Below are 14,013 nucleotides of genomic sequence, written 5' to 3'. Positions count from 1 at the left end.
GTTGGCATGGCAAGGGTGACTCCTGCTTTGTTCCTTCTCCTCCCTCATCTCCTGCAGGTAGTGAGTGAATACCCAAAGAGACTCCAGCTGAAAACAGATCCCAGCATGGATCTGTCTTTTATTTCATCAGCTCTTACCTTTGTCTCTTCTCCAGACAAAGAAAACAAACTCAGCTTTAAAGGTTGCTGTCACTAATTTATTTGAGTTTGGGGCAGTTCTCTAGGTCTGCTCCCACAGTCACTTGAAGTCAAAATTGTGTTTTTCCCTTTTCTTTTTTTTTTTTTGGCATAGACTTTGGAGAGCATTAGGCAAAAGTATTATGGCACGCTAATGACATTTCCCAGCATTCCCTGAGTACAAATGCTTCAAATAACTTGGGAGCCAATTCTATTTCAGAAACTAATCCAACTGTACTCAGCAGCACAGCAGCCAAAACTGTCTGAAACACTAAAGCCTCTTCCTTCTATGGGTTTAGCAGATGAATCGAGAGGGGACTCAATACAAAGAGGGAACTATTTGCCAGTGGAGTTTTCAGCCACGGAACTTTCTCCCTGGGAGAATATCATTAAAAATAGTTTTAAATATGCTAATGTCTGTTTTAAACACTGCTGTCATGATAAATAATGCCCTGTGTCGTGTTCAGGACCTTCTGCAAGGTTACAGAGGAATCTCACTGCTGGGTTTGGGGTGGGTTTTTTTTTGTATTTTCCATTTGAGATCCCAGAAATAGTTACCTATTTCAAGTTGGATCTTAAACTGGACACGGAGCTGTAGGAGGCAGAGTCATCCAGAGGTGTGAGGTGGTGTGCTCAGTGCACTCCAAGCCAAGACGTGCTTCATGAGGTGTGTGTTGAATCCCATGGTTGAGCCAGCTCAGGAAGAAGATTTTCCACCCAGGAGCAGGGCCAGGGGGCTGAGTCAGGGTCAGAAGGGGGTCTGGCCCCTCTGCACCACGAGAGGGGTGAGCCCAGGGGCTTTGGGGACTCAGGCAAGGCAGCCTCATTTTCCATACAATAAATTCCCCAAGGATGACATGAGCCATGGAGAGGAACCAGCCTGAGGCTGATTCAAGCTAAGCCTGAGGCTGATTTAACCTAAGCCTGCTGGGCTTGAGCTGTTGTTGGCAGCGCCTGGGGATGAAAGAATATGAAAATAACTCCTCATTACCACACAGACCTTCCATGCCTTGTGCTGTGCAGCCTAGTTGGGTTTGGGATTGTGTCTGGGGCCAAATTCTTGAGGTTCCAGAGCCATTAAAGCCTGGACATGGCCTGTGTGTCCCATTCCATGTCCCACATGGTGTTGCCACAGCCTCAAAGCTGCTCAAGCCCACACAGAACAAAGCAAAGGCAACGTGAACTTCAAATCCAGAGTAAATTATAATTTTAATTACATTCAACTTGTTGAAATGGGGTCAGATTTTACTTTGCATCCTTATAATGAATTTATAACCCACTGCTCTTCTTAAGACATGTGTGGATCCAGAGCAGGATCCAGGTAGTGCAAGTTTTCACTTAAAATAGAGTTTTTGGGATGGGGAAAGTCGGCAGAAGGGGTTGTGGTGGGGGAAGGAAGTGCTGCAAGTTGAGAAGAAGCTGGAAAGTCACACATTTTAGTTGGAAAGTAATGCAGAGTGTGACACTTGAGGTGAATTAGGAGAACACATCATTTTGCAAAAATACATCAAGAAAAATAGCAATAGTGAAGAGGGAGAGTGAAGATTAAAGACTGAGCTGTACAACAGTGGGTAGGTAAGGCAAGGAGAGAAGAAAAACTGCTGAGAGAGAGGAATCCCAGAATCTCTGAATGGTTTGGGTTGGAATCATCCCAATCCAGGGACACCTCCCACTATCCCAGGTTGCTCCAAGCCCTGTCCAGCCTGGCCTTGGACACTCCAGGGCTGTGACAGCCACAGCTTCTCTCAGCAATATCAATTTCATGTTGAGAGGCTGCTCATAAATTGGACCCAGGCAGGGCAGAAGAGAAAAATCCACAGGGAAATTATTCTGGTGTTGGAATACTCACTCCAAACTCTCGTGTGCTCCTTGCTGTGGAGCTCCTGGCTGCTCATGACCATCAGAAATATTTTGTATCAGCAGAGAGAGATAATGAGGACCATCAGTGGTTAGCAGTTGGCAGCTCCATGCCCAGCAGGAAAATCTGCTGGTGGAAACATCACTGTTTCCAAAGAGCTGCTTCCTGCTTGGAATCAAGTTTCTGGAGTTTCGAGTTTGGGGAATTGAAATTCTTTCTGTCAGACTGCAGGTTTCCATGAGCCTTGTGAAAAGCAGTCTGGATAAAACAGCACAGAAAAAACTTATATAGAAGATATGGATAAAACAGGGTGAAAGATCCTGCATTTTGGGAAACTCATCCCTTTCATCAGCACAGCCTGAACCTTCCTGAGGTCCAGGAGAGGGTTTGGAGTGAGTGGTTGGGATCTGTTGAGCACAGGGATGTTGGGAAGTCAGCACAGACCTCACCTCTGGGAGAGCTGGGAATGTTCACCTGGAGAAGAGAAGCTCCAAGGAGAGCTCAGAGCCCTTTCCAGGCCCTAAAAGGGCTCCAGGAGAGCTGGAGAGGAGCTCTGGATGTTGCTTGGCTGTGGAGTTTGTGGATTTGGGCCAATAGTTATCATTCCCATAGGGATTCCTCTCCTTGTTTGAGAACTCAGGTTGTTGAAATAAGAAATGTTTGAGGAATGGTCCCAGCAGAGGCTTCAGTGGTGTGACCCTGCCCTTCATCCTTCAGTGTCCCTTACAATTGTCCCTCCAATCTTGTTGTTAAATGCCATCTCATTTTTAAATTACAAATGTTAATTATTGTATTAAAAATCCCAAATCTTCACTGTAGCATTAAAAATCCCAGGTCAAGCTGCCTGGAGAGGTTTGGGAGTCACATCTCCATGTCCATCAGCGTGGTGGGGACTGTGAGGGAGTGAACAGGAGAGCTGCAGCTGGAAGGTCTTCAAATGTGCCACTGGGATGTCACCACTGTGCCATCACTTCTCTCCTCCTGGCTCCCTGTCCCTCCTCTGCTCCCACACAGCACCAGCCCCGTGATGCAGCTCTGAAGTGATGCAGAATAAACCAATTTAAAACAAAACCCTAGAAGACACCTTTTAGACAGCAAAAGGATTCACAGCTCTTCCCAGGGATAGTTGTGACAAGTGACATTCCTGCAGGATGGGACCACTCAGAGCAGTGGAGCATGTGAAAATATTTGCAGGAATAAATTTGACTAGAAACCATGAGGATCAGGAATGCCCGAAGACCCAGCAGTGCTGTGGGAGAGGCACTGGAGCCATCAGAGCCTTCCCATGCTGGAGGATCCAGGCTCCATCCAGGAAAACTTGGCAGGATCTCTCTACATTCCAGCTCTGAGTAGAATCAGAGAATCATGGAATGGTTTGGGTTGGAAGGGAATTTAAAGATCATCCCATTCCACCCCCTGTCATGGGCAGGGACAACTTCTACTGTCCCAGGTTGCTCCAAGCCCTGTCCAGCCTGGCCTTGGACACTTCCAGAGATCCAGGGGCAGCCACAGCTTCTCTGTGCACCCTGTGCCAGGGCCTCACCACCCTCCCAGCCAGGAATTCCTAATTCCCAATCTCCCATCCATCCCTGCCCTCTGGCAGTGGGAAGCCATTCCCTGTGTCCTGTCCCTCCATCCCTTGTCCCCAGTCCCTCTCCAGCTCTCCTGGAACCTTCACATCTCCAAGTGAACATTCCCAGCTCTCCCAGCCTCTCACATACATGAGCTGTGTAAGTAGAATAATTCACAGCTGTTGATGTGCCACCAGTTTCCTCCATAATCTCCCATTAAAATACAGATTTATCACGGATTTCCCAGTTCTTGCCTTGCTCAGTTTTTGGGATGGGCTCAGCTGTCACCCCCCAGGCCAGGGCTGTGGGTTCCTGCAGTCCCCTCCCCTCCAGCTGGGGACAAGGAGCCACTTGTGCCATCCAAGGAGGATATTCCATCGTGGGGCTGTGGCCTGTCCCTCTCTGCAGAGGTAAAATTCCACAGCTGAGGAAGCTGCAGTGACTCAGTCCCTGCTTTTGGATATTCCCAAAACTGCCCAGATGTGAGCAGGAAAACCCCAATTTTCCCAATTCTCTGTTATGCACCATCAAGTCCCTGATGGCTAAAAGAGATTTCTTGGTGTGGATATTTTGTCACCTTTGGTCTAATTCTTTTTATCTTGCTGTCTCCCTCTCAGTGAAGTATTTTCTACAAGTTCTGTCTGTTTTTTTCCCTGCTATCCAAGGATATTTAATTTTTTGCCCTATTCCAGCACCTCTTGCCAAGATTAATACTCCAGCTGCCTGGAAACTCTGAATTAGTTTGTTTTGTATTCATTCTTGTCATCCTTGAGCAACTATACATCTTCTCTCCTATCTCTGTGTCTCATCTTTCAGAATCATTTCCTCCATATTTTAGCCAAACTTTTCTCATACATAATTTCTCTTCTTTCCATCTATTTGCTACTTCTGTCTTAGCTTCCTGTCTGCTTTCTCTTCCAAATCCTTTTTACCCCCTTTCTCTAGAAGGAACCTCCATTTCTTGTGTGAATTCTTCATTTATGAGTAGCAAATCACAAAATCATCTTTGCCATCTCTCTTTACTACAGGCAGGATCATTCCAAGTCATTCCTGGTGGGTTTTTGTTGAGTTTTCTTCTTTTTTTTTTTTTTCATTTGTTGGAAATTTCACAGATTCCCATCCATGATATTACTCCAGTAGGAAAAAAAACCCTTTCCATCTCTCCAGGGAATGTAGGTTAAAGCAATTCAAGCCCATTGCTAATTGTCCTATTATAAAACTGGAGGCAGATTATCCCTTCCCCTCTCTTCCCTGCTATCTTTGATGTGCATGAAGGTTGTTATCTCTTCACTGCCAGTCCTTTTCTAGCCCAAATCTCTGCATTCCCTTCGATTTTCCCCCATTAGTCACAGTTCCTAGAGCTGCCTTGGCTGGTGCCCCACACTCTGCAGCTCAATCCACGCAGTTCCAGCTGCTGCCTGCAAAGTTTTGCTGGTTTTGGGGGATGCTTTTCCACCATGATTTTCACATAGATCAAGATTCAGCTATGCTGGAAGGCTGCAGCTGACCTTTCAAGGATTCTTGGATTTGAGGAGGCCACTGGGATTTGGCATTGGATCCTCTGAGCTCATGGTGAAGAAAGATGGAAATTTTTTTCAGTGTGGGGTGGGAGGGTTTTGCTTTCAACCTTGTTTAGATGTGACTTTCTTGAAAATAATTGAGTAGTTTGAAAATGTTCCAGTTGTTGTCTGTGAGAATTCAGTGATTTCCTTTAGGAAGTTTGCTGGGGAAATGGGGGGAATTAATCCTTGAGATTTAAGCTCGAATTAAAGAATCTTATAAAATTAATGAGAGGGACTTTGAAGGGCTTGAAGGGACAGGGCAAGGAGGAATGGCTTTAAACTGGGAGAGGGTAGATTTAAGTTGGATATTGGGAAGGAATTCCTGGCTGGGAGGGTGGGGAGGGGCTGAGATGGAATTCCCAGATTTTCTGTCGCTGCCCCTGGATCCCTGGGAAGTGTCCAAGGCCAGGTTGGACAGGATTTGGAGCAACCTGGGACAGTGGAAGGTATCTCTGTCCATGGCAGGGTTGGGTTGAGATGGGATTTAAGTTCCCTTCCAACCCAACCCATTGCTTGATTCTCTAAACTCAGGAATCCTCCACTCACAGTGATCAATTATAAGCAGGATGTGTGAATCCAAGTTTAAGGTAACCCCCAAACCAAGCCCAGTGTGAAATCTGTGCTAAATTTGTGGAAGTTGTGTTGCCTTTCCTCTTTCTCATTGGTTAAAAAAATACTACTGATGTTTATAAAAAGCCTCTTGACATTTGAAACGTCTCTACTACTGTTTTCCTGCCCCAGTGAAGTGTTTCTCTGTATAATTCAACATCAAGAAGCTCTTGAGGATTTACTGAAACAAATCAGGGGTGGATTCTTGTGAGTGGGTTCCCTTTTACCTTTGTATTTCATAGTTATTTTTTTAAATAAAAGCCTGGCAGTCACTGAGATATAAAGGTTGTGATAATTTCTTTTCTAACATACTGGTGCTTCTTTTACTGGTGACACCGTTCTCAGGGAAGCTGCCTCAAAGCTCAGCAAATATAAACATCTATTTTAAAAAGAGGTTATTAAAAAATATTAGCTGTGCTGCTACTTAAATAAACACATGAAGAATTCAATTTACAGCAGTGCTCGAGTCCTCTTGGACTTGTCAAAATCATCTAAATTAAATAAAGCACTTCATGTTTTCTAGGTTGGACATCCCTGACTTTAATTTAGGAGGGAATTTTACTGGGGAAATTTTAAACAAAAATAAATATCCCAGAATAATTTGGGTTGCAAGGAACATTAAAGATCATCCCATTCCTCTCCCTGCCATGGGCAGGGACACCTTCCACTGTCCCAGGGTGTTCCAAACCCTGTCCAACCTGGCATTTATATATTATATATTATATATTATATATAATATATTATATATTATATATTATATATTATTTAGATAGATAGATAATATATAGAGAGATAATATAGATTATATAGAGATATAGATAATATAATAGATAATATAATGTAGATTATATAGAGATAATAGAGATATAGATATACAGATATTATTTATTTATTTATTATCTATATATATATCTATATAAATATAGATAGATAATATATATGGAGATAATATAGATATAGATTATATAGAGATAAAGATAATATAATAGATAATATAATGTAGATTATATAGAGATAATATAGATATTGATATGCAGATATTTATTATCTATATTTATCTATCTATATAAATATAGATAGATAATATATATAGATTATATAGAGATATAGATAATATAATAGATAATATAATGTAGATTATATAGAGATACTATAGATAGAGATAATATAGATCTGTATATATATAGATAATATAATTCTGTTGTGTAAATATAAACAGAAATTACATCTGTGAAATGATGGGATATATATCTATAATATATAAATATATATATGATATATATATCATATAATTATATATATATATATATAATTATTTTAAAATTACCCTTTTATGTTAAAGTGGCAGAAACATGCCCTGCTCATTATACATTTTTCAGTAGATCCTTTTTTCCCCCCCCAAAAAAAAAAAGCTCTTTAGGATGTACCAGAGTTCTCCATCACCCAAACACCCCCATCCCTCTGAGGAGGCAGCTCTGAGTCAGCCCAGTGGGCGTTCAGGCCCTTCTGCTCCATCCAACTCCTTGGGAATGAAATATTCCTCCCAATCACCCTCTGGAATGTGGAATCAGCTACCAGCAATCCTCCCTCCTGTCGGGATCCTTGAGCTGGGAGCAGCTGGATGGAGCTCAACATCCAAAAGTCAATTCTCAATTTCCTCCCTGGATCTCTGCGCCGTTTTTCCCTCTGAGCTCGTGGCTCACTCTCAGCTCTGCTCTGTTGGTCTGTAACAAAATATTTGTGCCTCCAAAGAGCCCAGAACAAGGAATTCAGCTGAGGACGATGGGCTGGAGTGCTGGGAAGGGCTTGGCTGGGCTCCAGACCTCAAACTCTGAGCATCCCTCCAGACCTCTCTGAACATTCAGCAGTTCCTGATGTAACCCCTGGCTCCTTCATGGTTTTTTTTTTTTTCAGGAGATGACTTCTCACTGATACAGCAAGAGATATATATGGTTAAAGAATGCAAACATTGCAACATAGTGGCCTATTTTGGGAGTTATCTCAGGTAAAATCCTATTTTTTTAATCAACATTCCTGCTGGTTCTCTCATAAAACAATCCCAGTCTGATTTAGTCCTTGTATCCTCATTAAATCTTCTTCCAGACATTGAATTGCCCTTGGTTTTTTTTGGTTTTTTTTTTTTTAAAGCCAACCCAATTGGCTTTAAAAAACCAAAAGTGACTAATATTTTGTTTTCTCTGCTGGCCAAAAGGCTGGAATATTTTTATCACTAGGAACAGAAAGAAACTTTTCCCTTGGAGACTCTTGCAACACATCCAGTCCTACTCACACATTTATCAGTTTTAATGTAAAAGCAGCTCATTATTTCTCTAGAGCAGAATTGCCTTTGGATATTTTATTTAATTATAGTTGTCTGGCTGGGGAGTTAAAAATCTGAGCTGCTGGTAATTACATTTTTCACAGTTTTGGTGTAACAGAGACAAAATCAAGCTCACTGCACCTTCCATTCCATATTGTACAGGAAATCAGGGAATATTCTCCATTTCTGTGCAATTCTGCCATTTATCAATTGGCTCTGTGGAAATACAAATTTGCCCTTTGCCTGGTTGGTCTTTTTTTTCTATGAGATTTCATCTTTAGGTTTCTTGGAGAGCTGCATTTAAATAATCCCTGCAGCCCCAAATGGACTCAGCTGGAATTTCTAATTCCCCATTTTGGAGGGCATAAAGAGTTTTTTAGATATAATGAGGTCGTTTCAATTTAAGAATTTAAATGCTGAGTTTAATGTGGTATTTAATGTCATTTTGCTGATAGCAGATAAACCTCAGCTGTTTTATTGTAGAGTTAAAGCAATAAAACTTTAATTTTTATTAGTTAAAGTTTTATTTAAAGTTACTTTTATTTTCTCAAACACACCTTTTATGCTTGATAACCTTTAAATATTTCTCAGGGACTTTGGCATAAAACTTTTGATTGGTGAAGATTTATATTGATAACACGAGAATTTATATTAATAACAGGAGAATTTGTATTAACAACAATGTAACAGGTGGTCATGTATCAGAATGTGTGTTTTTAACAGAGAATGATCAAGACTAATAGAAAATAAGTTAAATAATGATGATTAACTCTGCTCTGCATCCAGACCAAGCGGCTTCTGATACCTTTGTTTTAATTTTGTTTTTGCAGCCGTGAGAAGCTGTGGATATGCATGGAGTACTGTGGTGGGGGATCCCTCCAGGACATTTACCATGGTACTTGGGCACTTATTCTTCACATTTTTCATTTTGGGGAAGCTTTCTGCAAAAAGAAAAATAAATAAAATTAAAAAAATAAATCACAAACCTACAGGGAGTGGTTGGGACTGGATTTGGGGGGTTTTGGGGGGCACAAACAGTGGTTTTTTTAGCTACAGTCAGTAGATTTTGAGAGCACTTTCCAGTTATGGTGACCAACATTTTTAATATTTACAATACTGACATTTTAATATTGACATAATACTTGACATTTAGTATTTGACATTTTATGGCAGAGCAGTTGGATGTGAGCACTGTGCATTGGGAAATCTCAAAATTTGATCTTGAAAGGGGAAAAATTACTCTTATTCCTGCCCCTGTGAAATACCATCTCTTGTATTATTTTACTCTGTATTGTAATACAAGTATTATAATATATAATTATATAAGTATTATTATACTCTTGTATTATTTTCCTTCCTGGATTTTCATCTGGAGTGTTGATGCTGTAGAATAATTTTAATTTTAAGAAGTTGTTGTAAAAACAGCTGAGGACTTGCTCTGCCTTTAAATGATAAAACTGAATTTTTAGATGCCTGAGCTCTTTCTGCTTTATTTTTCAACTACTTAATACAAATCCTTTAAAATAATTCCAAACCCCTTAGAAAGTCCCTGATATGAAACATCCCCATTTCTAATACTAAAATATCAGCAGAAGTCACTTTTAGTTTGCTGACCATACAGAATAGTCCAAAATCACTGGTAAAATAATAATTAGATTCTGTGAAAACAGGTTTTCTTCTCTCTGTGATGAGTATTGTCTTCTGTGATGGTGCTGTTTGGGTTTGTTTTTTTTTTTTTTACAGAAAGCCTTTCTGTAAAATAAGCAAACAAACCCCTCTTTTCAGCTCAGTGTACAATACAAACCATGTTAAACCAGCCTTTAACTTTGGCATGGACAAACCACTTTTTTTCTGGCTGCTTCACAATGTTATTTATGTATGTTGTAAACTGAATTTTTCAATCTTTATTTCCAGTAACAGGACCTCTGTCAGAGTTGCAAATTGCTTATGTGTGCAGAGAAACTCTACAGGTACTGTACTTCTGCAATGAAGTGTTTATTTTATTGGATGTAAATAAAATAGATGCAGAAAATTAGTTCAGTTCCATCATTTCTATTGGGAATTAATTAGAAACCAATTAACCAGGGTAACCTATTCTTTCCATACTGTAAATAAAAATGACCAAGAAATTCTAGTGTGACATAGTGCAAATATTTTTGCTTAAATTTTGAACTGCCTGCCCACCCTGTGGTGGTAAATTTATTGATGTGTGGGGGTAAAATACTGCAACCAGATAAATAAAATTCTCTTTCATTTTGTGTCTGCTGATAGCAAAGAAATACAAGATGAAGCATCCCTTATCTGCAAATCTCAAATGTCTCCTCTTCCAAATAAAATACATTGAGAAAATTAAATTTATTATGTGGAGCTGGCTTTGTAGGATGTTAACAAATGGCAGAATAATTCACTTATTTTATTTGTGTCTTTTTATTTCCAGGGCCTCGCTTATTTACACATGAAGGGCAAAATGCACAGAGATATAAAGGTAACTTGAAACCTTGAGAAATTAATCTTACACTCCCAAGTGCAGGAAAAATATTCCTGATAAAGATTTTGAATTCATTTTGTTCTAGGGTGCAAACATTCTACTAACAGACCATGGAGATGTTAAACTGGGTGAGTTGCCTGAGTTTTGTAATTTGGATTTTAGAGCCATGTGGATGTGACACTTGGGGACATGGGGCAGTGGTGGCCTCCATAATTTAAAGGTCTTTTCCAGCCTAAATTACTGCATAATTATTTGGGGCCATAAATGATAATAGAAGATGATGACAAAGGTGTATATCCATGATTTAAAGGTCTTTTACAATCTAAATTATTCCATTGTTATTTGGAGGACTAGTTGATGCTAGAAGGTGATGACAAAGGTGTATATCCATAATTTAAAGTTTTTTTCCAATCTAAATTGCTCCATGATTATTTGGGGCAATAGATGATGATAGAAAATGATGACAAAGGTGTATATCCATGATTTAAAGGTCTTTTCCAATCTAAATTACTCCATGATTATTTGGGGCAATAGATGATGATAGAAGAAGATGACAAAGGTGTATATCCATTATTTAAAGGTCTTTTCCAACCTAAATTATTCTGTTGTTATTTGGAGGACTAGATGATTCTAGAAGATGATGACAAAGTGTGTATATCCATGATTTAAAGGTCTTTTCCAACCCAACTTACTCCATTATTATTTGGGGCAATAAATGATGATAGAAGATGATGACAAAGTGTGTATATCCATGATTTAAAGTTCTTTTCCAACCTAAGTTACTCCATAATTATTTGGGGCAATAGATGATGATAGAAGATTATAACAAATTGTATATTCATAATTTCAAGGTCTTTTCCAACCCGAATTATTCCAGGATTATTTGGGGAATAGATTATGCTAGAGGGTGATGACAAAGTGTGTATCCGTAATTTAAAGGCCTTTTCCAATCTAAATTATTCTATTATTATTTGGAGCAAAAGATGATGCTAGAAGATGATGACGAAGTGTGTATCCATGATTTAAAGGTCTTTTCCAACCTAAATTATTCCATTGTTATTTGGAGGACTAAGATGATACTAGAAGGTGATGACAAAGTGTGTATCCATGATTTAAAGTTCTTTTCTAATCTAAATTATTCCATGATTATTTGGGGCAATAAATGATGCTAGAAGGTGATGACAGAGTGTTTATCCATGGAGATGAGAAGTTTTGTATTCTATCAAGAAATCAGAGATAATTTCATTATTCAACCACCAAGCCTTTAAGCCTCCCAAATTTTCTTGGAATTTTCCAGCCTGGCATTACCTGGTATCAATTTTGGATGGCAGGTGTCCTTCAGTGAGGATCCCCTGTTGGGGAGAACATCTCCAGAGCCCGGCAGGCTGTGCAAAAGTGGGATCTGCTCCTGGGTGTGGTGTTGGGCAATTCCACAGAGCTGGAGGAGAGGAAAACTCCCAGGTCTGCAGGGAAAAGTTCCTTGGGGTGTCATCATCCCACTGCAGTCAGGGAACTTGGGTTTACTTCAACTTCCAGATCCCTATTGGGGAGCCAGGAATGTTGTGTTGGGAAAGAACAGCTTTTTAAAGAAGGGGAAAATTGGACTAAAACCTTGACACTGAGAGGAGATTCTGTGGGGGTTTTTTTTGTCTTCTTTTCTTCTGTTCAAGCCGAGATTAAATGCTCAGGAGACACAGATCATATTCAGACTCAGATGTTTGTTAACTCTTATCTATGTTGCAGTCTCACAAGTTGTGAGTTCTGGCTAACAAGGTGAAAAATGGCTCTGGCTCTCACTCTTTCCAAGGCCTTTTAAGCACAAATTGTCCAATTATGAAATGACACCTAAATTATTTTGACTTTTAACCCAATAACCAACGACCTGTGGGCACAATGTGGATTTTTCTACCCAATTACAAAACACCACCCAAACCTATGGAGAAGAAGGTGAAAAAGAAGGACTCAGCCTCCACCCTAAATCCTCCATCTTGCTTTAGATATATTACTGTATTCTAAAACCTTGAACTCTGAAGTTTTGCACCCTGTGATATGACACACTTCTATCCCAACCCCACAGCCACAATCCCAGTGCTGTCACTCAATTTTGGGAACCTTTTCCACGGCCTCAGGTCAATGCAGTGTTTTCTGGGGGGTCAGTGCCTGTCAGCACAGAAAATCTAAAATCCTCATTGCCCAGGGTTCTAACAAGATTCCCCTCCCTGCATTAAACTTGGGATACACAGTGGTACCTGCCTTTTGCCTGGTTGGATTTTCCCAAGTTATCCTCCAGCTTCCATGCCACCAATCAATCAAAATAAAATGGATTTTTAAAATGATTTTTGGCTCTTCAAGACCACCTGATGTTTGAGAGTTCTGAGGCCAAGGGATGATTGGCCCCTAGACAGAATATCCAGGACAGAGAACAGATGCCTCATCAGAGTTTCTCCATAAATAACACACAGAAGGTGCCTTTTCCAAGGCATGATGCTGGTTTTTTTATTATTTTTCCTCTTAAATTGAATATCCACAAATTCTAGATGATGTGTTATGAGATAGAAAAAATATCTAAGAGAGGAATTATGTGTAGAAAGAAAACTCTTTGATTTGAAGTCATGTCAGTGAAGACTTTAATGATCCTATTATTAATCTGCAACTTAATGAATTTTTAATTTGGATGAGACACACGATTGTTCTTTCATAACACAGGAAGATTGGGGTCTTCAGATGAGATTTCTAATGCTCTGATGGTTTGATTTTATTTTCCAGCTGACTTTGGGGTAGCAGCAAAAATAACAGCCACTATTGCAAAGAGGAAATCCTTTATTGGCACCCCTTACTGGTAAGAAACCACTTGGATTGCTGTGCTGCAAAGCTGAGCCTGTATTTATGCCAAAAAATCCCCAAAATAAACACATGTGTCTATAGAAATGGCATAAATTCCCTTTCCTCCAAGTAAAATGCCCAAAGGGTAAAAATCTGGGAAGCACTGATTGGAGCTGATCTGTTGCTGGAATAAAAGCTACTTGATATTTGAGGCAGGGGTTGTTGTTTCTCCCAAATTGATTTTTGCAGAATATTCTCCCTTTTTTGGGGGAATACCAGTGATTATTTAATTTCTCAGCCTTCCATTTTTAATAATTAAAATAGTGTTCTGATTTCTGTGCAGAAAGAAAACCAGATTTTCAAACTTATATTTTAATCATCTCTACTGATTAATGTCATTTAATATGCAAATAATCATTGTAAATCTTCAGCTGGATTAATATGGAAATTTAGCTGGGTTTAGGCATCACTGGGATGCAGAGGAGCTGCCTGGGGTGGCAAACAGCTTCATCCAGACAATGGCTTTTAAAATTAATTTTATTAGGATTTTATTATTTATTTTTTATTCTTGAATCTTATTTCGATCCGGAAGGAGCTTTTGAATCC

At 39.7% G+C, this 14,013-nt stretch overlaps 1 protein-coding gene across 1 annotated transcript in view; it reads left to right on the top strand.

The window, feature by feature from the left end:
* The window catches only part of MAP4K5 (mitogen-activated protein kinase kinase kinase kinase 5), a 59,204-nt gene that overhangs the window by 22,619 nt on the left and 22,572 nt on the right, over positions 1-14,013 (top strand). Inside the window, exons 3-8 of the mRNA XM_083863436.1 lie at positions 7,691-7,781; positions 8,927-8,991; positions 10,011-10,066; positions 10,534-10,581; positions 10,670-10,712; positions 13,351-13,423. Of these exons, the coding sequence (XP_083719562.1) occupies positions 7,691-7,781; positions 8,927-8,991; positions 10,011-10,066; positions 10,534-10,581; positions 10,670-10,712; positions 13,351-13,423 (376 nt within the window). The remainder of the gene's footprint in view (positions 1-7,690; positions 7,782-8,926; positions 8,992-10,010; positions 10,067-10,533; positions 10,582-10,669; positions 10,713-13,350; positions 13,424-14,013) is intronic.

This window comes from Zosterops lateralis (genome assembly GCF_965231275.1).
Source record: "Zosterops lateralis genome assembly, chromosome: 6".
Lineage (NCBI taxonomy): Eukaryota > Metazoa > Chordata > Aves > Passeriformes > Zosteropidae > Zosterops > Zosterops lateralis.
This window is presented reverse-complemented; position numbering and strand designations above follow the sequence as displayed.